The sequence below is a fragment of the Equus przewalskii genome, chromosome 17 (assembly GCF_037783145.1).
Source record: "Equus przewalskii isolate Varuska chromosome 17, EquPr2, whole genome shotgun sequence".
Lineage (NCBI taxonomy): Eukaryota > Metazoa > Chordata > Mammalia > Perissodactyla > Equidae > Equus > Equus przewalskii.
In genome coordinates this window covers 38,925,875-38,950,381 of record NC_091847.1, presented here as the reverse complement: position 1 = coordinate 38,950,381, position 24,507 = coordinate 38,925,875, and the positions used below count along the sequence as shown (strand labels likewise).

Genomic DNA, 24,507 nt, shown 5'->3' with positions numbered 1-24,507 from the left:
CATTACCGGCTTTATTTTGTTCTCACCCTCGTTTTCTCAGTTCTTCATTCCACTTTTCCCCCCTGCTACTCTACCATAGTTTGGACCCTTATAACTGCTGTCTAAAATGAATTCCAGAAAAAGGTAAGATAAAAATAACTAATATTATGACTAGTCTCCTAAAGAGAAAATTATGTATTTGATGCAGTAAAAACATTAAAAGAACAGGAAATACCAGAAGAGCCCTTTTAACAGTTCAAGTAACTTTCATAGGGACTAGAGGTGAACACATTTTAGAAGATGTTAAATACTCTTTGACAAAAGCGTTTTGTGTTATTGCTTTAAATCTATGAATAAAAGATCCAGAAGACCATATGGGAAGGGGAAGATCAAAAAGGATGTAGTACTAGACAAAAATGAGACAAACAGCTCCCTCTGGTATCCCCATAAATTATACAGGAGGCGTGACTTCTGTTTAAGCCCATCCCACAACAGGTGTTCCAACCAGTAAAAGCAGAAATCAGAATAGAAGGTTTTCTAACATTTCAGTTGGCATTTCAGAGTGAAAGCAACCGACATGAAAATAGCAAAATGACTAAACACAACACCAGACTCTCTCTCTGAAGTATTCTGCCATAATTTAGGATGCTATTTAGGCGAACGGTCAGCCTTTGAATAGATGGGATACTACGAATTGTGTCAATGGTCTACAACATGCTATGGTTTCCCTCATTTCTATTCTTGCAAAGCCCTCCAAAGGCAAAGAAACAGGAAGGGAAAACATTATTTTAAATTTAAAATAAAAAAAGAAAAAGCACATATAAATATTGCTTTTTAGAAATGTATAAAACAATTCAAGTCTTATATTTTTAAATAAAGCTGGCATGGGTAAGGAGCAAGGAAAGGGTCCTGTGTTTCTACTTGTTCTATATGAGACTGAGCACAGACTTAACATAAGACTAAGCCATAGAGATCCGTAGCAAGAGATACACACTGGCTGGCACCCCAAACTCTTAAAATTAATAATTATAAATAGTTTTGTTTATGATGCATGCAATTTCATTTTGTACATTAGGATTTAAAATGCTTTGAAAAGCCTATGTAAAAATGTATTTTAAAGGAATTTTAAGATATTATAAGCCTAAATTTTTAATTAAACATGTACCCCCTGATTATTTATCCTGTTTAGACACTCATTCACATCCTATTCTTTGATACTCATGTAAAGGCACTATGAAATCTGGCATGTGTGTCTAAAGAATGATATTCACTTTATGTCCATTAATTACCCAGAGTAAGGATTTATTTAAATTTTTTTTAACGATTTTATTTTTTTCCTTCTTCTCCCCAAAGCCCCCTGGTACATAGTTGTATATTTTTAGTTGTGGGTCCTTCTAGTTGTGGCATGTGGGATGCTGCCTCAGCGTGGTTTGATGAGCAGTGCCGTGTCCGCACCCAGGATTCAAACCTACGAAACACTGGGCCGCCTGCAGCGGAGCATGTGAACTTAACCACTTGGCCATGGGGCCGGCCCCTATTTAAAAATTTTTTATAAACAGTAAAGTTTCTTTAATTTCTGAGAAAACTTTATTCTCATTATGAGTGTAAAAAGAAAAAGAACATGATATACTTCTTATATTTCTCCTTTGATTTTTGAAAAAAATTGTTTCTCACGGTAACAGCATTTTCAGCTCTTGCATCATGGACAAGCATAACATAAATAGCCATTTTAAGTACTGAAGGAGGAGGAATGAATTCACACGTGAGATACAGTGCAGACCTAGGATCATCAATAACTATCCTGGAAAATGAATGGACACGTAAGGATACAGTCAACATTCGGCATAACATATGCTACGTTTCTATGTAGTAAGACATATGGAACCTAGGAAAGTGGTTCTCGAATGCTTTAAATCCCTCCCCAAACCTCTCCTGGATCCCTAATTTGTCCCACATTAGCTTACCTACTCACTTCCTCTCTTCTCTATTTATCCCCCACACATAAGTGTGTAGGGTTTCCAAGCTACTGAAGAGAGGAATGAAACAGAAAAAAGCCCATTTGAACGAAGGACATTAATGATGATGGAGGATCAGGGTAAAGTCTCTTAAAACAGCTTTTGTGATATTTATAATGGGTGATCCATACACTGTTCAGCGGTTGAACAGGCAGCCTCCAAGGCAAAGAGACAGGGCAAGTGGTTGGATAAGACTGTCTTAAATTCCTGGCTTTATTGTCCAGTATTCTTCCTTTGAGGAATATGAATGAAAAGAGGAACAATGGTTTGCAACAGGACAGCAGAAGTGGTTGATCAGCTTCATCTTTCTTTCCCCTCTTTGACCCTTCTCCCATTCATTGCCATAATGAGCCAACATTATTGATGGAACAGGCATTATGAAGTATATGGAGCATACTGCATAGATTCATAACCTATTCAAGTTAAATAAATAGTCTTTATTTAAACTAATGAAGAGAACATCTAATACTCAGATTTTAAGAGAGATAACCATCCTAATTTTACAAAAATGAAACAAATTTTAATCATAATTTCAGTCAGAAAATTAAGAGCCAAATCACTTAACATTTAAAAAACGTATTGTTATGGAACATTTAAAACACACATGCATGTATATATAAAAGAAAACAGTATAATGAAGCCCCTATGTATTCATTATCCAGCTTCAACAAAGAAAGGGAACATATGATCACACTTATTTCATCTATACTTGAACGCACTGTTTTCTCTGCATTATTAGATTATTTTGGAGCAAGTCTCAGACATTTTATCATTTCAGTAATAAATACTTCAGATGTATCTCTGAATACAGATACTTTAAAAAGGCTGTAACAGGGACCAGCCCAGTGGCATAGTGGTCTGCTCTGTTTCAGCAGCCTGGGGTTCACAGGTTTGGAGCCCTTGTGTGGACCTAGCACCCTAGCACTTGTGGATCAAGCCATGTTGTGGTGGAATCCTACAGAAAACAGAGGAAGACGGGCACAGATGTTAGCTCATCAACAGTCTTCCTCAAGCAAACAGGGCAAGATTGGCAACAGATGTTAGTTCAGGGCCAATTCTCCTCACATACATGCACAAAAAAACCTTTATATAAAGTAGAGGAAGATGGGCATGGATGTTAGCTCAGAGACAATCTTCCTCAGCAAAAAGAGGAAGATTGGCAGCAGATGTTAGGTCAGGGCTAATCTTCCTAAAAAAAAAAAAAAAAAAATTAGCGGTAAAAATTCTTAACATCAATAAATACCTAGTCAGTATGCAAATTCCCTGTTTCAATTGTTAAAAACAGTTGGTTTGTTTGAATCAAGACCAAAACAAGGTCCATATGCTGTATTTGGTTGCCACATCTCTAAAAATCTCTTTAAATGCATAGTTTTGTCCTCCCTCTTTCTTATCTTTTTCTGCTTGAAATTATTTCATTTGCCCTACAGAATTCCAAACAGAATGGATCCAACTAATGCATTGGCAAGGTGTCATTTAACATGTTCCCCTGTCTCCATACCTCCTATGAATCGGTATTTATATCTAGATGGTTGAGTAATTTTTGGGCAAGAATATGTCATAGGTGATGTTAATGTACTTCCCATTGCATCACATGAGGAGGCCATAATTTCTGACTGTCTCCCCTTTTGTAATATTAACAACAGACAGATCAGTGGGTTCAGGTGCTATTGGCCTGATCCATTCATTGTAAAGTTTCCCATCATCTTTTCAGCTAATGATTTTAGCAGCCATTGATGATCAGTGACCTAGAAACACGATTTCATTAGTGGTTGCAAAATTCACCCAAGAGTTTAACTTCTAGACTTATTCTTAATTGTACTACTCTAGTCTACAACACAATTTCTACCATTTTATGTTCACAAGGAATGCAATATAATAGTTTCACTTACTATTTATAAATAAGTCTTTACTGAAAAGTATGTTGCTAATGCTGCTCAGAAAATAGATACAGATCTATATTTTGAACTTCCTAAGCACCAGTTCTTATAGCATGGCTAATAATTTTACTTGAATTTTCTCTGTGGCTCAGATAGCCCCATTATTGATAATGTACCCACAGCTGGGCATAGATCAACCTTTAACTGCCTTGCTCTAGAGCAGAGACTATACATCATAAGATCATGGAATAATTGGCTTATTTTCTCTTTTCCCTTAAAAAAAAAAAAGGCTAGAAGAAATAAACACATACATATACCCTAAAGACATTCCCCTTTGGATTATAAGAAGTCCACTAATGCAAACCAAATGTTGTCTCTAAACTATTTGACAGTGGTTAAAATGTATAATTGTTTAATGTAAGATTTTTTTGGCTGTGAAAATCTGTAGCCTAGAGGCTTTTTTCCTCTTCAGTTTTAGAGTGTTTTTCCCTCTATTTAATTGTGGAGTAACACAACAGCAGACTAGAAAAATCTATGCAAAAAACAGATTAGATTGATTTGTTATTAAATAGATTGTGAAGCCTCAGGGAGGATAACCATAATAACAATACAGTCACTACAAAGTCTGGCAAACTTGTCAGTTGCTTTTTTTCCCCTCTTGGCAGATATGCCATGTTCATTTTTATGGCAAGCTGATTTAATAACTGCTGAAAATGCACTAATGGATGGCTCTCACTTTTAGGTGGATAATCACATTTTCAATTTCCTCTTCTATAAATCATTGGCTTAGAGCTGTATATGGTACAGTTCTCTGACGGGTTAAGGAAACATCTCATCACACACATCAGTCTTTCCATTCTGTGCCCTTAACCTGCCAAATGGTAATGAGAATGTGAACTTAACACCAGCCTTCCCTTACTTCATCATGGAGATTCATGGTGATTAGATGAATGGCAAACTCTTCCCCCTAAAATAATGAACTGCAGAAAGTACATTAGTGGCAATATGTTTTTCAAGATGGTTTCCTAGAATCTTTGAATTAACATTTACACGGCTTCATGTAACATGTTTATCAGCAACTAAAAACAGAAACAGTAGCCACTCCAGAGTTTCCATAAAGGAGAGACAAAATAGGGGCAGTGGAGATGGGGCTGGGGGTTTTACAGTTGTCTTTGTACGGCAAGCACAGTTTTTATACAGACTGTGTCTATTTGGGATGGTGGAGTGGAGGTAAGTGGGGTGCTTAAGTCTTCCCAAACCACTTCTTAACACCCCAATGGAAAACCAATAGAATAACACTATCTTCGGGAGAAAATATCATCCTAATGTTAAATTCGAGTGTCTGCTAATAATTAACACCAAAGCAAACTAAAACACAAAAACAAAACCAAAAAGGAAACTCTACTGAATAGCAAGCAGATAACGAGTACAAAACATCTACTAGCACAAGTGTTTATTATGTAATAGGTGCTCAATGACTATTGTTCTCTTCCCTATAATATAATTACAAAGAAGTATTTTCATCTAAGGATATGAGAATCAAGGACACCAAAGTAAGGCCTCCTCGATAGAGCCAGGACAGACAAAGTAATGTGATCAACACAGCACTCTTCACCAAATTAAAAATAACAAAATATAGAGACATATTTTATGCTGCTACCAAGGCACTTTGTCACACGGCTTAGTTACACACAGTGGTCCTTCCTGCTATCCTGGAAATTTCCAGGCTTTTGTATCTTTGTATGTCTATAATAAAGCAAAGGCAGAGATATTTATTGAGTGAATTTAGAAAAGACATCATAAACATTTGCAGAAAAAAATAAATGCAGAGTCACTAAAGGAAATGTGGAAATAGAAAGTAATGTTAATGTCATTTGGGATCTATTATTATATATTATATACAGAAGGTTGTTTCTTCTATACTTGTCATAATACTAAAAGATTTTTCATCTAGAAATAGATTAATATGGTGTAATTTGTGCTGTGATGTACGAAAACCTGTGCTATTTTAAGATATACATCCCAGAGTACTTCAGCTCAATAAAACTAATGATTGAACCAAAAAGAATAAGCCAAATTACTCATTAGAAAAATGGCAAAGAATATGGATAGAAGAAGAAATTCAATGGATCATAAGGATATGAAACAACACTCTACCTCACTAGTCATCAAGGAAATGCAAAGTAAAATGAGATAACATCAGATTGGTAAAATCTAAAGAGCCTGCCTAATAAGGCAAAAAAGAAAAAAAAAAAAAAAGGAAGAGAGAATCTGGAACTTTTTCACACGCTATGTGAGAGGGGGCAACTGTTGAGCTACTTCAGAAAGCAATTTAGCAAGATCTGAAAAACTGACAATGTGCATTCATTAGGACCCAAATATTCTACTTCTAATTATGTATTTTCCAGAAACTTACTCACGTATACCAGGAGATATGTCCAAAAATGTTCACTGTTAAATTACTTAAAATATTTAAAAGTGGAACTTAAATGTTTGTCAATAGGGAAATGGACCTTTTAATATTCTATGATATAAATATATAACAGCAGTCAAAGAAATAAACTAGATCTACACATATCAACATAGATAGATCTCAGATGCTGAGTAGAAAAATCAAGGAGCACAATGATACACAGATTATACCATTTGTTTATGTTAAAAAGGCAACATAAAATACAGGCCATGGATGTATATGTTGTTACAAACATGATATAAAAATACACAAAGTAAACTGGAAAACTATATATTTGTTGCTAGTTATTGGGAAGGGAGAATGGGGTAAAGGGGGCTTGAATTTTATGTTTAATATATTTTTTGTATAAAAAAGAAGCCAATATGATGAATTATCAATAATTTCCAATTCTGGAAGGTGAGTACTTGAATCTTTGTTATTCTCTGTACTTTTTATTGTTTTTAACATTTCTCAAGATAAAGATTAAAAAATACAAAATGATAGTAATAAGAAAATATAGGATTAAAGTGATTATTAATCTCCATAAAGCAGTAAAGGTAAAGTATTCCAAAAAGCATCTTGAAATATTCTATATGGCCTATTTAACTTCTTCGATAATTTATCAATATACACACATGGTTAAAAAAACCTAATGACTAAGAGTGGGCGCTAGTAATATACTTGTATTGATTCAATAATTCATCACTGTTACATATTTTAAGAATAGTAATTATAAAATATGAACTATGAAAAATTACAGAAAATTAAATAATATTTTAATTAAAGCAGTTCTTTAAAAGATAATTAAATAACGACATGGTACATACATTTTAGATACATGGGTCTCTAAATTTTAGAAAGTATTTTCCTCTTCATTAATTAGGAAAATTAATACAGCTGGGCTGCCTCCATATTTAACCAAATGTATTAAAATAATCTTAACTTGAAACTTTGATGCTGACTATAAAATTGATCTCTTTTTGTGGTTCTTTCTAACCAAAACACCTTAAAATGCTCAATTTAAGAAATAGGTAATTCATTTTGAAATATTCACTATGATTAAAACACTTTGTTGTATAATGTTCTAGATCCTTATAAGATTCTATTACTTATGAAAACTACTTGGCTTAATATCCAATTCGACATGGTCACATTTTTAGGTTAAAATGGGTTAGCTTAATGGAATACTGGTTGAATTACCTTGGGTGCACTTGCCCCACAGAAGACTTAGTTTACATAAGTCTAATTCAAATGTGTACAGATAGTTGCCACTTGGATTTGTATGTGCCAGATGAAATTGGCTCATGACTGGAATGGCAATGAGAAGTAGTAATTAAAATGCCTTCTGGAAGAACTGTGCTTGAGCCAACTGCTCCAGATAAATGACTTCTGTAGAGCTGCAGGTCAGCCACAGATTCATTTGTATCTTTTGGATGCGGTACTCTTCACTGTGTTTACAACAGGAGTTGCATCATAAAAATTCAGTGTTACTAAACTTGCTCATAAGAGCATCCATTTAATAAATACTCGCTGCAGAAATCCCAAAGAGAGCTTCTGATAATTACATTCAAATATCAAATAGTTTATTCTTCATTTAGCCTGAACTAGAAAAGAAGTCAGAGAACTTTTATTTGTTTGACCATTAAGAGAGTCACTAGTGACCAAATACAATATAAAAAAGGAAATTTGGTGAAGTATATTCTGGTGAACATCAGAGGATTCCCAAACAGCTTTTCCTTCTATGCACTTAAAAGTAACTCAGCACAGACAACCAGCTCAGCAATATACAAGGATTTACCATTACAGAAGCAAAGGAGAGAGAGAAGGAGGCAAGCCCTTGCCAGGGAGGAGGAGCACGAATGGAGAGGCTAAGGGCAATCGCCACCACTCCCTGTGCCTCTCCTTAGCCCCCAAATTAAGAATGCCTGGAGCAAAACCCCTGGGATTTTCCTCTCTTAAAACCTGAGATGTGGTAGCATTACTCACAGTAGCCAAAAAGGGGCAACAACTCAAATGTCCATTAGCTGATGAAAGAATAAACAAAATGTGGTACACCCACACAATGGAATATTATTTGGAAATAAAAAGAGATGAAGTACTAACACATGCTGCAACAAGGATAAACCTTGAAAACATCGTGCTAAGTGGAAGAAGCCAGATACAAAAGGCTATATATTGTATGACACCATATATAGGAAACGTCCAGAACAGGCAAATCCATAGAGACAGAAAGTAGACTAGTGGTTCCCAGGAGCTGGGGGGAGGGAAGAATGGAAAGGAGTACTAATGGGTAGATGGTTTCTTTGTGGGGTGATGAAGATATTCCATAATTAAATAGTGGTGATGGTGTATATACTAAAAAATACTGAATTGTACATTTTAAAAGTATGAATTTTATAGTGTGAAATAATAAAACTCATGAAAAAAAACTCAAGTTTTTGGTTGGTGAGAGCAGTGAAGGTCAAAGGGACAAAATTTTATCAAGCATCTTCCTGAAGTGGTACATTAAATAAGTAATGAACTGTCAAGGCACAAACATTCAATCTTTTCAAAGACTCTTCATTTTTAAAGAATGTTATCATTTGAGCAGGTTTATTTCACAATGACTTAAAAATACTCGCTGAAGAAAAGACCTGAACCATGAAGAAGGCTTTTCTGCTACTGTCAGCCCTAAAACATTTTCAGAGTTTTTAATAGTATCAGTGGAAGCCTGATGGGCATGAGCAGATGACCCTATGAAGTGTAAAAGAATATCTGAATGGCAGTGGGGAATCAAATCTTTTCATTAAAAAATAATACAGTTCTTTTCTTAAGTGGTGATAAGAAGACTATTTGTCAAGATTATATGACCTTTTTGAAACCATAAAGAATTCTATTTTAGCAGGGCTTTAAACTAGCTGAAAAGGGAGAGATAATCTTAGTGTGAAGTTATTTAATTTCAACATTGCCACTCATTTTCCCCCTCATTCAGTTGACATGGTCAGGATTTTTCTCTGGGTCTAGAGTAACTTCCTACCACCAGCAGTGGCCAATTAAAGGACAGAGTGAAGGGACCAACTGCTTCCAAACGGCAAAAACAAATTTTAAAACAATGTACAAGAAATCAAAAGGAAAATTTTAAACTGTGCTTTAGTTCCTAAAGTTGCCATTAGTGTGTCTACAATTATTAAAAGGTTCACTGTTTAAGTATCTCTTTTTGACTTCAATATAAATGAAAATTTTACACTTCATCTTAATGAGCAGACAAGCTTTGATTTATAAGATAAAATCTGTGGAACCAATTTATGTATCTCAAAGTAATAAACTTTCTCTTTTATCATCTACAACTAATCCAGAAGTAACTGAGAAGCAAAGTTTCTGTTTCTGGGCAATGGTAAGATTCCCAGTCTGCTATCAGGAATAGTTTTGAAATTCTGTACTATAAAATTTCTGAGATAATTTCTTGAAGATGATCATATTTTCATTCATTGGCTCTTCACTTTGAACTCTATTTTCTTCTCCTTCCACAGTTTTGTCACCCAACAAGCTGAACCCCTAGTGTAATTTCTCTACTTGCATGAAATGTGCAGCACAGGCCATACCTTGTACACTTGAAGGCTGAATTCGCCTTGCAGTATTTTCCCTGGCCACGTCTTCCATACACAGAGAGCAGCTTGACACTGGAAGGCGGCAGTGATCTCTAACCACTGCTAAAATGGCAGCCCTTGGGGCCAACCCCAAGCTATCTGTCCCCTTAGGAATTCCTCAGGCGAGTCGGAGCCATTAAAAGTTTCCATATTGAAGTGGAACTTTAGAAACGAGATAAAAAGTTAGCCAGAGGGATTTACCTCAAACTAAAATTAAAAAAAAAAAAAATTGAAGAGAATGAAACGTAGCAAATTTTTAAAAGTGGTTGCCTCTTTTTGGGGGTTAATAGAAATGTTCTATATGTCAATTGTAGTGCGGGTTATACAACTATGTACCCAAACTATAAAAGATCATAAAACTGCATGCTACAAAGGGTGAATTTTACTGTAAGTAAGTTACACTTCAATAAATCTGACTTAGAAATAAAGTGGTTATCTCTGAATGTAGAATTATGGATTTTTTTCTTTATACTTTCTTGGACTTTACAAATTATCTAAAATGAGCATTATTTAACTCCACAGTCAGTAAAAAAATAAAAACCTGAGTAAGAACACTGTGTTGGCCACCCCTGCCCTTGGGAAGACAGGTGAGCAGGAGAAATCCCACGGTGAGAAGATGGACTCCCTCACTGCGGGCTGCTGGGCCCTTTTACTGTCAGCCCATCCAATGATAGCTAAACTAGATTAAGATGGGAAGAATATCCCATTGATGAAACTGCAAGGAGAAAAAGAATAAATCAAATTTAAGGTTTGTTGCTTAGCCCATGGGAGGCAAGAGGTTTAAGGGGCATATTTCCATTCGAGGCACCTGTGCTGAGATTCTCCTGAGACGAGCTGTACATACCGCAGTTATCCCCTGAGGGTCATTCATGCTACTAAGGCATGCACACTGCACCTGCACAGTGACCTGCAACACAGGACACCTCACACCTCAGCACCCACTGCCACCCGTGACTCTAAAAGGCTCTGTAGACAGAAATAGTCATCATGGCATGCTGCCTGCTTGGAGGACCTGAAATTGAGCCATCCATTTAAATATGCTAAACATCATCCTTGAGCCAAACTGGAGTGTCAGAATTGGCCCCTTGGAGAATTACTTTTGGCTACGGAGCTTTTCCATCCATTTACATCCCATTTAGCAATGGAAGATAGAGCCCTAGGAGCCTGATTTTGTAATTTAGAGAGAGACTAAGGACAGTGTTTGCCTCATCATACAATGGTCTCTCTCGATGGCGACTAGGACACACATAGCCAAAGGGGCTCCCTACTTTTAGCAAATGCATGAAATGTTAACAACACACATTTTGTATACTGTTTTAACTGTGGCTTCATCTTATTTTTCTAATCTTTATCTTCCCTTTGCCCTAATTTCCTCACTCCATTGTTGGTTTTGTATTTTTTAACGATGTTTCAAATACCTTTGGAATGAGATAAAATATGAAATACATAGATAAGTCCAGTGGACTCAGTGCAAATGCAGAAAGGCTGCACCTTCTCAAAGAACTGATTCCATAGCCCACCTTCAATGAGGTGAAATATTAAATATACAGATAATAAAGTATATTCACAAAACAAATGCAGAAAAGTGGTATCTTCTCTATTAACTGATCTCACAACCCACTTTAAATGAGGTGAAATGTTAAATATGTAAATAACTATACTCTATCAGTATAAAAGCAATAACTTCCTTATTAACTATTTCCATAGCCTACCTTCAATGAGGTGAAATATTAAATACATAAATATTAAATGCACAAGTAACTATAGTGTACTTGACACAAAGGCAGAAAGGCTGTGACTTTCCTATTAACTAATTCCATAGCTCACCTCCAGGGATTTTCAAAGTTGTGGCGATTATTTTTGGTCTGATATATCATCTTTGGATACAGGTGCTATAAATTCCAGATTAAGGATCATTATAAATTGATATTGCTTGTGTTATTAATGTTTTTTTGCAGTAAATAAAACAAATTAAAAATCGTATCAGAAATGGGGTTTTTATTACCTTGTTTAGAAGACTCATTTAGAATTACCTCTATTTCCAAAGAGTCATTAATAGAAAACCAAGCAATCATGTTAATCATTAAGATTCTTTTAATGTTCTCAAGACGGCATACTGCAAGTAAACTGCCAATGTCCACTTTTTAGGACATTTCCTAAATAATAACATGCAGAGGCTCAGTTTCTCTACCTATAAAATGGGAACATCTCATGGTACAGGTTAAAAATTCATCTTTGGTTCACAAGCGTGAGAGAACCAAATGAGAGAGCCACTCATTTGGGAGAGGGCTCCACAGTATACTACTTAGCACAAAATTAGAGCCATTTATTAAACAGAGCCTCATGACACTGCCTCCTTATTCACAGGGTGAAGCTAATAATGGCAAGTACTTTGGACAACTGAAAAAGTAAATAATAATATGTTTTTCATTTCCTTTTGTGTGATTAATGTCATTTTTGGACTAGGAAAAGTAAGAAAATCTTACAGATCGCCTTATCAACTCTGACATAGGATCTAAGCCAAACGATATGAAAGATAACTAGTTATTGAATGTTCCATTTTGCTGACTAAACCCATTTCATGTAGGAATGACCTGAATCCAAAGGAAGCTTCATGGCTGTAAGCAGCAATTCCACTTCTAATTTCCTTTGAGCAAATCAGACATGGCTTACAGGAAACAGGGCTTGGGTCTGACAGCTAATTTCTGTTTTTCTGTAAGTGACACAATAAAAACCTATGCTCCCTTCATTAACACTGTTTTCTTTCTTCTTCTTCTTTTTGGTGAAGAGGACTGGCCCTGAGCTAACTTCTGTTGCCGATCCTCCTCTTTTTGCTTGAGGAAGTTTGTCCCGGAGCTAACATCTGTGCCAATCTTCTTCTATTTTGTATATGGTACACTGCCACAGCATGGCTTGATGAGCAGTGTGTAGGTCCATGCCCAGGATCCAAACCCGTGAACTCTGGGCTGCTGAAGCGGAGCACATGAACTTAACCACTACACCACCGGGCCAGACCTCACTAACACTGTTTTCTAGTGGGCTCCTTGTCAGTGTGTAAACTTGATGATCACAAAGCAGAGTAACTGTCAATAGTCTTCTTAAGGTCCCCTGAAAAGCACACTGATATGTGTGAAGAGGGCAGATATGAGAAAAGGTGGATAGAAACTGAAAGATGCCAAGTAGATAACCGACTGGTAAAGCATCCTTACTTGATGAGCTCAAAACACACTGGGCTTCATTAAAGTTCATTATTCATTCAATGATCATTTGGCTGGGTGTCTGCCTGCTGAACAACTGGCACTGTGCCAGGGCTTTGGGAGTGGGGAGGACCTTACTACCTCATAGGAGAGCTACTACAGGACAGAGGAATAATTACGAGGGTTCAGGTGAAGAGAGATGACTTTGCTAGAGAAACATGGGAAAAAAGGCTGTTAGGAAGGGTTAGCATAGTTAGCTGAGGGCATCAAGAACACATGAGAATCCAGTATGAGCTGGGAGTAGGGCAATCAAAGTGAACTGATTAATATTCCAAGCAGAGTTCACTGAATGAAGAGACCTGCCTTACTCATAACCCTTAAGATTCCATAGATTCCTGTCCTGCTGCCTGACCTCTCTTCATTCTGACCTACACATTACACTATCAGGACAGCTGCCTCCAACAATGACAACTTTCAACAGGTCTCCTTCACAGATCTAATGAAAGTGAAGCTTATTATCACCCTGGTGCCCAGTTCTCTACAATCAAACGTCAGCTTTCCTTTTCAACCTCATAAGCCACCAGGACCTTTTAGTACATATCCTAGACGCTACTGAGCCTCTTGCTACTCCAAGGCAACCACAGTGTGGAATCATATATACCTTTGTGGGTGCTTCTCCCCTTTCTCTGGTCAGCCTGGCTCTCACTTCTGCAGGACTCATTCACTTACCCAGTATTCACTGACCGAGCCCCAGCGACATGCCAGGCACCATGCTAGGCACTGAGATCCAGACACAAAGCACCAAAATCAGACACACACAGTACGTATTTTACTACCAGATTTTCAACAAACCTATGCAATTTGCTAATTCAAATATATAAACTTAAAATTATTTAATATTTTAAAACTTAAAGAAAAGTGCAGAAAATAATCTCATGGCCAAGCACATATCAACCACCCTCTCAGTTAAAAGATGTTAACATTTTGTTACGTGTGCCCCAGATGGCAATCACAAGTGCAATGTCACAGACTTGGCTAAAGTGTAACTCCTGATAGATTCCGTTGCCCTTTCTCCCTAGAGGTACCACTATCTTAAATTGATGTCATTCCAAAATATTTTTATACTTTTACTACACATGCATACATTCATAAACAATATCAGATATTGTTTAAATATTATTCAGTATTGTTACATAAATTTTCAAGATGTTCCTAAGGATATCCCCCTATATACATCTACTCTTTTGCAACTTGTGGTTTTCACTCTGAAGTCTGTTTTGCAAAGATTTCCAAGTTGATACACATAGATCTAGTTATTTCATTTTAACTGCTGAGTTTAGTTATCCACAGTTTATTTCTCATTTCCATATTGATGGATAATTATATTCTTTCTAATACTTTATTTTTGCAAATAATGCTATATAATGAGCATCCTTGTACCTGCCATCCTGCACACACCTCTCAAACTTTCTCCAATGATATCAAGTTCTTGAAGTTTTAGATTTTACTCTTCTGTCTGCTGATTCTCACTCTTTGTTGAGTTTTTTTTTTGACTTGAGTTTTATAATATCTGATGGTAAGCTCAACTTTAGTGATGTTAGTTTCTCACTTGGGGGTTCTTGAACAGTGTGGAGAGTTACATTTAGGCTCCAAACCCACATGTGGTGCAAGCTTGGGCTTTGCCAAGGGTACAGTCCTTTGAGGGTCATGGCTTAACGCAGCGATTTTTAGTTCAAACGTATCACCTTGAGCACACACAAGGTCTCATTCTTTGGTCCCTGCATGGGTACTAAACTGAAGACGCCACTGCTTTTGTGGGGGTGGCAGGAGTGGTGGGGGGTTGGGTGGGGGGAAAGGTTGGCTGTCCCCAGGCCTCCTGCAGAGGCAGCTCAAATCCTTCTGGCTCTGGCTTTCAGTTCCCTTTCTATTTCTAGGACCTAGGGATTTTCCTTTCTCTTTTGCCATTTCCTCTAAATATTGACTTGTATAATTGATATATTAAGTATTTCTAGGAGTTTATCAAGAGAATTTCTATGCTAGTTTAGATAACTACATTTGAAGAATAAAATTGCTAACTGAATTCTTTAAATGTTGAATTAATTTTTCTATTAGTGTAAAATTATATATTTTAAAATCCATTGGTCCATATGTCTTAGAAATATACAATAATATATTACTGAGTTTGTGAATTGCTCTTTTTGGTGCTAAAGATACAGAGAACTTTTAAAAAATGATGAATAGAATCAAAACAAGTTTTTGAAACTTTTAACTTCCTTGAAAAGTTATTTCATTGAGTATTTACAAAGCCAGAGTTATAAATTTTTGATTTACAATTTTACACTTTGCTTATAATTTCTCTGCATATAAAAAACTGCCTGGATATATAAAAATGATCACATAATTTGATATTTGGGTTTTAAAAGTTTTATTAATCTTATTTGTATACTTTATGCCTTACTAAATATACCAATATGCACAACTGTTAAGGGTCAGAGATGAAAAAATTCACGAGAACACAATTTACCAGCCTAATAAGTTTAAATTAATAGCAACAATTAGCTAGAAAAGAGAAACTACAGACATCATTTTATTCACTAAGGAGGATTTTTTGGCTATGAGTAATGGAAGACACTGAAAAGTAGAACAATTGTGATGCTAGAAATAACTGAGACACACATTATGGTGGACACATACCTACTGAGGAGTAAACAACCCAAGTTTAAAAATGCAAGCAATAGAAGTATTTCACGGTAGGCTTTATTGGAATATGTAATTACTAAGCAAGAAACCCACATATAGGATAAGCAGTGATTCCACCATTTGGAGCTTTTGGCAGCAATTTCTATAGTAATGATTTTTTTAAATAGCACAAGAGGCTATTTAAATATAACACAATAATTGTGATGACAAGTTATTTTCCATTAATATACTGGTTTTGAATGCACTATATTTGAATACACTAAATTATTTCATATAGTAATTATTTCGTATAGTAGTTTTCCAGAATTCTAGGAAAACTCAAGGTAAACTGAAGGCATTTTTAAAAGCTAACTAAATGTTATTACTTAGAAAGATTTCTTAGTTAAAAAAAAAATCAATACTAGGTTTTCAAAGCCAATTAACTTTACCAAATAATTAGCAATTAATTGTGAAAAACATCCATTAACTGTGTCTATGTATAGGAAGTCAAATTTCTGAAAGTAGCACAGTAGCTTTTGTTTACCAATGACACATAAAAAACTTTAAGCACAGGACTGAAAGATAATCAATACTGCAAGAGGCTTCTAAAATTAGAATAAATTGACATTTTTGGTGTCAAATTTAAGTAGGCAAGTTAACAGTGACAACACTAACAATCATTTGCTGCATCAAGGACAACTTAATAAGGCATGTAACTTAAAGGCATGTAAAATGATAGAGCCGTCGGCCCTGTACCTGGTGCTGGCGATGCTTGGTGATTCTGCTCCAAGCCTACATCTTTCTAGCTGACTGGCAACAATCTGCCTTTCCACTTCCAGTTCTCGGGTGAGTCGTTGAAACTGAAGCTCCTGTGATTCAAGGAAATAAAACGCGTATAAGGCGCTGAGGTTTGCTGCTCAGGCAGATGTATGAATCAACGTATGTCACAGGAAACATAAGAACACACCCATAACATAACACTATAGTGTGGCTTTGTGAAATTAGACTTCTGCATAAAATTGCAGACCTAAATAAGCTACTGATTTGTAGCTTTTTCAAACTTAAAGGCACTAGAATATTAGCCTTTGTTTGAAATTGGAAACGGAGATCTTTATTTCTTTTTCGGTTCTAACTGAGGTTCTTCAAACAGTATTTCTGCTACAGTGCTGCATTAAACTAAGGTCTGCAGATTTCTCACTTGATGTGCCTACATCAGAGGCACAGTGACCAACAGAAGCTATTCATCCTTAATAGCTAAGTTTTTATCCCTCATACTGTATGTTAGCACAGTTTTAAAAAAATGTAAATTCCCATGAGAATCACTTTGCCATGTTTGATACAAAGCCTTTTAATTGTTACGGGAAAAAAAAAATCATTCCAATCCCAAGAAAAAGTTTTGCTATATTTACCTACAATATAAGCAATAAAATTATTTTATTGACACAAGTGCACTCATGTGTCACTGTGTTAAGGGAGGGGAGAAAGATAAATGAAAAAGTCTGAGCCACAATATAGAATTTAAAATTGTATTGAAAAGAAGGAAAGATTGCCTAAAGAAATTATATTCTTCATGCTGTGTCATGACGGCAAGGAAGTTCTATTATAGGAGAAGATTTCTAAACTTTATTTGTACTTATCTCATTGTTACCTTGACAGGATTTTAATAACTAGAAAGTATGCTATGCTCTAAAACATCTATAGATCAAACCAAGTATACACCAAAGGCTGTAAGCCACAAATAACATCTCCAATAACACCTCAAGCTCCCCTGTGCCATATTATCTCCTTACAAGTCTACTCAAAGCAAATGCTGAACTGTAAGTAGTCTAATTGGACAATGACTATTAGTTCAAAATACCAGGCGTGTGAATCCCAAGCTTAGAAACTAATCAGAAATAAAACTCCTTAAATATTATTTATGACAATATGAAAATACACAATGGGGAAGCGGGACACTGCCTACCTCTGCTCAACAAGACCTAGACCACTGGCTCTTCATAGATGTTCAGCAGCAAGAGACCAGAAAGATAGTAACTGTACAGCATTCAGTATTAGGCTAAGATAACTGATTTTGAGGACAAACAGCATTACGTTTAACTTACATTCAGTCTTTCTTTGCCCTTAAACAGCATCATATTTTTTGTGATACACTTCCATTCTTTCAATGATTTTACTCAATTGTTTATTATACACCTCTTTTCCCAGAAGACCGGCTGCTTGTATCCAGCTCGGCCAGGAAAGGAGCATTCGTGAATTTAGACTAAGGCTCAAATTCCCCAAAGCATCGCGTTCCCTTTGAGTTCTGGGTTCAGTGGCTACGAGGGAGTGGGGCTTGGGGTGTCGTCTTCATTTTGGGATGGCCAAAAGTTACCAGGGCAGGACTAAGGTATGTTTCAAATTAGACCATGAAAACAATTTCCATTCTTGGGAAAAGTTCCATTTTAGTGGATTTTTATCATGTTAGTGGCTGCCTATGACCTTTTAAGTAGCCTTTCAAGAAAATGTTTGGGAAATTTCCTGCATGAAGGCAAAAGCTGGAACGTATTATTCCATAATTCTTTCCCTCAGAAGCAGAGACAGATGACTTTGGCTCTGCCAAGAAGATGCCAGACTGTGACTCAGGTGCTGAAGGCAAGACTCTGACATCAGAAAACATGAAGCTTCACTTTTTCTCTTTCTCACCTTCTTGCCTCACTCTCTGCAACAGGTCTTAGGGTCAAGTTCCTAACATGGAAATGATCTCCATACAAGCTATGCTTAGTGGCAGTGTCAGAGGTTTCTTTACCTGACCAATTTTGTGGCACATATTTAGACACTGCTCCTGGAAGTTTACTCTCAAGGCTTGTTCTTCAGTTCTTGCTACAAATGTGGGAATTCACTAATACCACTTATTAAACACCTTTTTCTGCACAATTAGCCATGTGAGTCTGTTTCTTGCAACTAGAAACCTTGACTGATGCACCTATAGAAACCATTTACAATTGTCGAGTTTCTGGGAGAACCTATGTACCCATAATGTTGCCACATTTTTAATTTAAAAGTTGAGTAATTCCTTCAACGTTTGTGTGAACTGAGTAAAGTCTATGTTATATCCTTACTGGCATGGAGCCCATAATCAGCTACTTTTATCAAAACCATTCTACCCATTATTTGCTCACACTTCTCACAAGAAGGATGTCATTAAAGCCCCAAAGTAGACTATCAGGAAGCTAGAAAGCAGGGAATTTGTAAAGGTTACCCAACACCTGTGAATATTCACAAGTAAAACATGCGTATGCTTTGTTACAAAATTATCATCACCCCCACAGAATATAAACTGAACACCCATATGTGACTGGCACCAAGATGGATGAGTAGGACATAAATATTTGACAATTCTGTCTCTACTGGCTTCTTTGACTGACTGACGAGGAAGACAGTATTACACAGTCATATAAAAACATATCTAATGATTTCCAAAATAATACTCATTAAAATGATTATGCAGAGATACCATCTATAAATTTTAAATTTTTATATGTTATCCTCTAAACTTAGATTGTGAAGGCTGATCCTTACATCAGCATCCAAAACTGGGCCATCTAAATTATAAGGGGATCTTATATTTGGTCTCCTTTGAGAAGAGCAAGGAAAATAATGTTAAAAGCATTTGTCAATGATTTAGTATATGACAGTTTCCTTTTTGATTCCGGCAAACAAGGCCATAAACAAACTTAGAAAGAAAGTGAAGGCTAACATTCTATAAAAAGCTGTATGTTATATGCTCTAAAAATGACATCAGTTCACAAGTGTTGAAAACTTTTCTTTATATTTACCTTGTCTCTCTTAGGTAAATATATTGATAAATCTTCTCAGAGTCAAGGGAATAGGAGAAAAGAAAGCTCACTTTCATGACCTTGTATGGCCTTGTATGGTGGACAGAGCTACACTGCCCAAAGAAGCCCCAAGAAGGACTTGCTGCCCCAGCCGTCAGCTACTCGGGTGGTGCCTCAGCTGCAGAGAACTGCCCTGCCCAAGGGCACACCCTTCTGGGCAGGTTGCATCCAGCCAATGACTGAAGTGGGAATATAAGGGCCAGGCCCAGGCTTGCTCTCGAGCTCACCATGGCTTGGCTGGCCTGTGTAGTATTGGGACTTCTCCCCCTGCCCAATCCTGCTTTTCCTTCCCCTCTCCTCCACAAGTGTTAATCTGCAATAAATACTCTGCACACAAAACTCCATTTCAGTGAGAACTCAACTTGAGGCAGTATTTTTTTTTGGCTTCCTTTTATATAATGATAGAAATTTTCTCTCACTCCTAATTTTTAAATATTGTGAGATGCTTCAAGTGTACAGAAAAAAACAGACAGTAACACAATAAGCTTTGGAGAACCTGACCCAGCTATAGCAAATCTTAATATTTTGCTAATTTGCTTCAGGTTTTTTGAGAAATAAAATATTAGAGATATAATGAAATCCCCTGGTTTCTCTCTCCTGGGTCCTATTCCTTTGTCTTTCTTCCTCCTGAGAAAAAAACCATCATCCTGAATTTGGTTTTTAATATTCACATAAATATTTTATATTATTACTACTCCGTATTTACAGATCCACAAGTGACATGTAGTATTGCTTTGCATGCTCATACAATTTATATCAATGGTATACTGTAGTCTTCTGCAGATTGCTTTTATTATGATTTTGAGATTTATCAACATCAGTACACGTAGATCTAGTTCATTTATTTTCATTACTCAATAGTATTCTATTATACAACAATGTAGAATTTGTATTTATAGCGCACAATGTATTTATATGTTCTCATCCTGAGGAACCCTCAGGTTGTTTCCAGTTTTGTGCAATTATAAGCAAGTTGCAAAATAAGCATTCTCGTATAAACCATCTTGTGAACATGTAGCAGACTTCTCCAGTGTAGGGACTTAGAAGTGGAGTTGCTAGGTTAACAGCTATGCACATCTTCAGCTTTACTTTCCAAAGTAGTTGTACCAATTTATATTCCAGTCAGCAGTGTATGAGAGTTCCAGTTTCTCCACATTCTCACTGACACTGATTTGCATTTTGGGGCTTACCTTCCTTTTTTTTTGTTTTTTGGTATTCTGATAGGCATGGGATACTATCTTACATTTGTTTTATTCTGTATTTCCCTGATAACCAACATCTTTTTATGTTTTATAAAAAACATTTTAACCAACATATGTTTATTGGCCATTTAGGTTTTTGAATCTCATAGGTATAATCTCTCAGGGGGAGACTTTTGCCCTAGTGCCAGCATCCAGGTGTATCCTCTTCCGTGGGAGAGATTTCTCATCATCCTGACGCTAACACTGTAGCTTTGTAAACTTTTAGCTTGAGGCAAGAGATCTCCTATTAGACTCCCCACCTGGGGCGGCCCTCAATGGCACGTGGCATGCAACATCAACAGCATGCTCGAGATCACCTAGGTGTGCCAATACCTGCATTCTAAAAGCCAGGTTTACTGCTTACTTAGTTTAGGATTCTCACTTTCATTTCACTTTTGGTTTCTGTGAGGTCATTACTTTCTTTCCAGCTTAGCCTTGCTTTTAAGAGATAATTTACATATTTTATTCAGCATATTTAATTTCTTTCATAGGAAAGACTGGTTAGGGTATTGAATCTGCCAGATTTGGGAGTCTCAACAGCTTTTTCTCTTAATTTCTCTGAAGTATACTGAGGGGGAATTTCTTAGTACTTTCAATTCACTATTTCTCTATGTGTGCTGTTTAGGGTTTATCTCTTCTATTGTACTTTTTTTCCAGTGGCAATATTTTCCATTTCTAAGACTTCTAGTTGTTTCTGTATTTTTTTTTTTTTATATCCATCTGTTCCTGCATGCTCATTTGGAGTGAAATCTCTCTTTCCCCCTTCCTATTTAGGTTTACCCTTACCTAATCTCCCAGATACCTCAGTTCTAAATGAGGCATTAAATTGGTGATTCAGGGTTCCTTTCAAACAGAAATACTATGGATACCACACATCTAGTCATGAAGCTATTGTCTCCTTCCTCTGGCTTCCAGAAGTCCAGGAAGCTTTCAGCATAGGTACTTCCACTTTCATCAACGTTGACAAGCAGGAAGAGCTCCAGTCCAGATCTCAGCTTCAAGTTGACACTGAAAGCTGGGCATATTTCACCCTCCTATGGTGTCCTAGTCTCTCCTACTCTCATTAAATCCTCACTGATGGCCAGTACTGACATATTTCCTGATTCTTTCCAACTGTGCCCTATGGAAGCCTCATTCAAGTTTACAAATTCTCTCTTCATAAACTCTTCATCTTTTGCTCAGAATATTCTCCATCTCTGGGTTACTAAGAATACTCTCCACCTACAGGCTTCAATTGAAATGTAGTTCTTTCCTGAAAATACTGGTTTTGCTGATCACTCTCTCCAGTGAAGACTATACATTCTGCGTGTCTCATACCTGAGGTGCCCAAAAGCAGGGAGCTGGTTTTCTCCTGGCTGCTCACTACCTCTACTTACTAGGAAAAAGCTGTTTATATCATTCCTCAATGCCATCATGTCAGTAGGATTTGTAATCACATTCCTGATATTAGTAAGTTGTGTTATCTTATTTCTTAATTGGTAAAGACCATTGTTTTTCCATACATGTGTAAAAGGCCATTGTGATTTGAGGCTCATGCTATCCAAGTACAGTTGCCCACTTGCATCACTACCATCTATTTACTTTAAGTTATTCTGATTCACTCATTCAGGAGTAGCTACAATAACTACTACCACTACAATGACAACAATTAAGAAATAGCAGTAGGCACTCAGATTAGGCCCTTAACTTCCTGTCCCCCTATTCACAACAATCCTCAGTTCTCTTCCAGGCTTAGTGGTGGGAATGTCCTCTTCTCATCTAAGGCTCTCCATGCCCTCTGCTTCTTCCAAGATCTTGCTTCTCTCTCCTGAATCTTCAGTGTTTCTTCTCAGTTTAATGCTCAAATTCTTCTCATTAGAAAACTTACCTTCTTGATCTCAGGACTCCTCAATCTCTGTTTCCTTCCCTTTGACCGATACTACCTTTTACTAAAGATTTTTCTTTAAATTGACTCCTTTTTAAGACATAGTATAAACCCAGGTATTAAAATCATATTTTCTAATGCTTTTATAACTTTCCTAATACAAATGGAAATACACAGTAATTTTTTAAAATGTTCATCTGTGTACTAAACATCATTTCATAGGGGCCAGCCCAGTGGTGCTGCGGTTAAGTTCACATGTTCTGCTTCGGTGGCCTGGGGTTCACCGGTTCTGATCCCGGGTGCAGACATGGCACCACTTGCCAAGCCATGCTGTGGTAGGCATCCCACATATAAAGTGGAGGAAGATGGGCACGGATGTTAGCTCAGGGCCAGTCTTCCTCAGCAAAAAGAGGAGGATTGGCAGCACATGTTAGCTCAGGGCTAATTTTCCTCAAAAAGAAATCATTTCACATCAGCGGTACACGTACAACACACCAGGGGTCAACATACCTTTCTATGCCTATAAATCTCAGCAGGAAACTACTGAGTACTCGTTCTCTTGAAAGAAGAAAACTGACATGGCCATATGTGATGCAATCATCACAGTTGCTAAGTAAGAAAGCGTTTTTACTTTCACCACTGTTGCTTAAAAATCTTCCAAAATTTTTTAACTTTTCTGCCTTAGTATGTAGAAAGAAAGTTTTATATCACTAAAAGAGCAATTATCATTGACTAATAATATGTTAGATTTTTAAAGTACAGAGGATTGTGCACGATATGTCTTGTTCTCACTACATCCTATAGCTTTTTTTCAGTCTCTTGCCCACTGTCAAAAGATGGGTAAATTATTGTCTTGACCATATCTTTGAGGCTCTTGAGCCAGGCCTAGGGAACGATTTTATAAACGAATATTTAAGAGCTAATAAGAAATTCTCAAAAACAGCCTTCTCTAATCCAGGCAAGTACTAAAACCAAAGCAGCCACTTTTTCAAAAGGTCCTTGAACTTCTCAGCCTTAAGATTACCAGCTAGTAATGTAAAAGTGATCAAATGTCTTGGTTTTCTATCACAGTTTACTTAATAAGTCATTATTAGGTCTACTTGGCAGTCCCTAAATCATAGATAATTGATTATAGAAATGCTAGGCATATGATGTCTATCCTTTTTGGACTGGCTAGGTCCCTTTGTTGAAAAGAAATTCAAAATCAAAAAGACTTGAACAACTAACATTGTTTCTCAACCAAACTGTGTTTTGAGAACACCAGTGTCCCAGTGTCTCACAGGTATGCCCTTAAAGGAAGGGGTTCCAGGTCACATAGCTTTGGGACACACTGCCCAGAAGATTCTAAATCTTGGAGATTCACAGCAACACTAGCATATTAAAAGTTCTGAGAAGTCTACCAGTAGGAAATTAGCTTACCTTTGTTTAACCTAGCAATTCTTTCATTTATTTAAACTAAGCACACTTTTTCTTTTTCAAGGAACAACTATTAACATCTCAGGAAACAATAGTGTCTTGCAGAACACAACTCAGGCAATACTGAAAAATCAAACTCATTTAATATATTTAGGGATGGATGAACTAAGGAGTACTAATTGTATTCTACATTAAAAATATTCTTGATACATTGGAAAACAAAATTGTAATTGCTTTTGTCCAGACTGAATATTTACAAAGCGCAGTGCACCACAACGGGTTAACC

General features: G+C 36.5%; 1 protein-coding gene across 50 annotated transcripts in view; it reads right to left on the bottom strand.

The window, feature by feature from the left end:
• The window catches only part of PKP4 (plakophilin 4), a 228,283-nt gene that overhangs the window by 85,673 nt on the left and 118,103 nt on the right, over nucleotides 1-24,507 (bottom strand). For 41 of the 50 annotated variants that reach the window (XM_070579857.1, XM_070579834.1, XM_070579853.1 and 38 more), the window contains one exon: nucleotides 16,582-16,694. The exons of the other annotated variants lie outside the window; for them this stretch is intronic. In XM_070579857.1, the coding sequence (XP_070435958.1) occupies nucleotides 16,582-16,694 (113 nt within the window). The remainder of the gene's footprint in view (nucleotides 1-16,581; nucleotides 16,695-24,507) is intronic. 50 annotated transcript variants of the gene reach the window in all.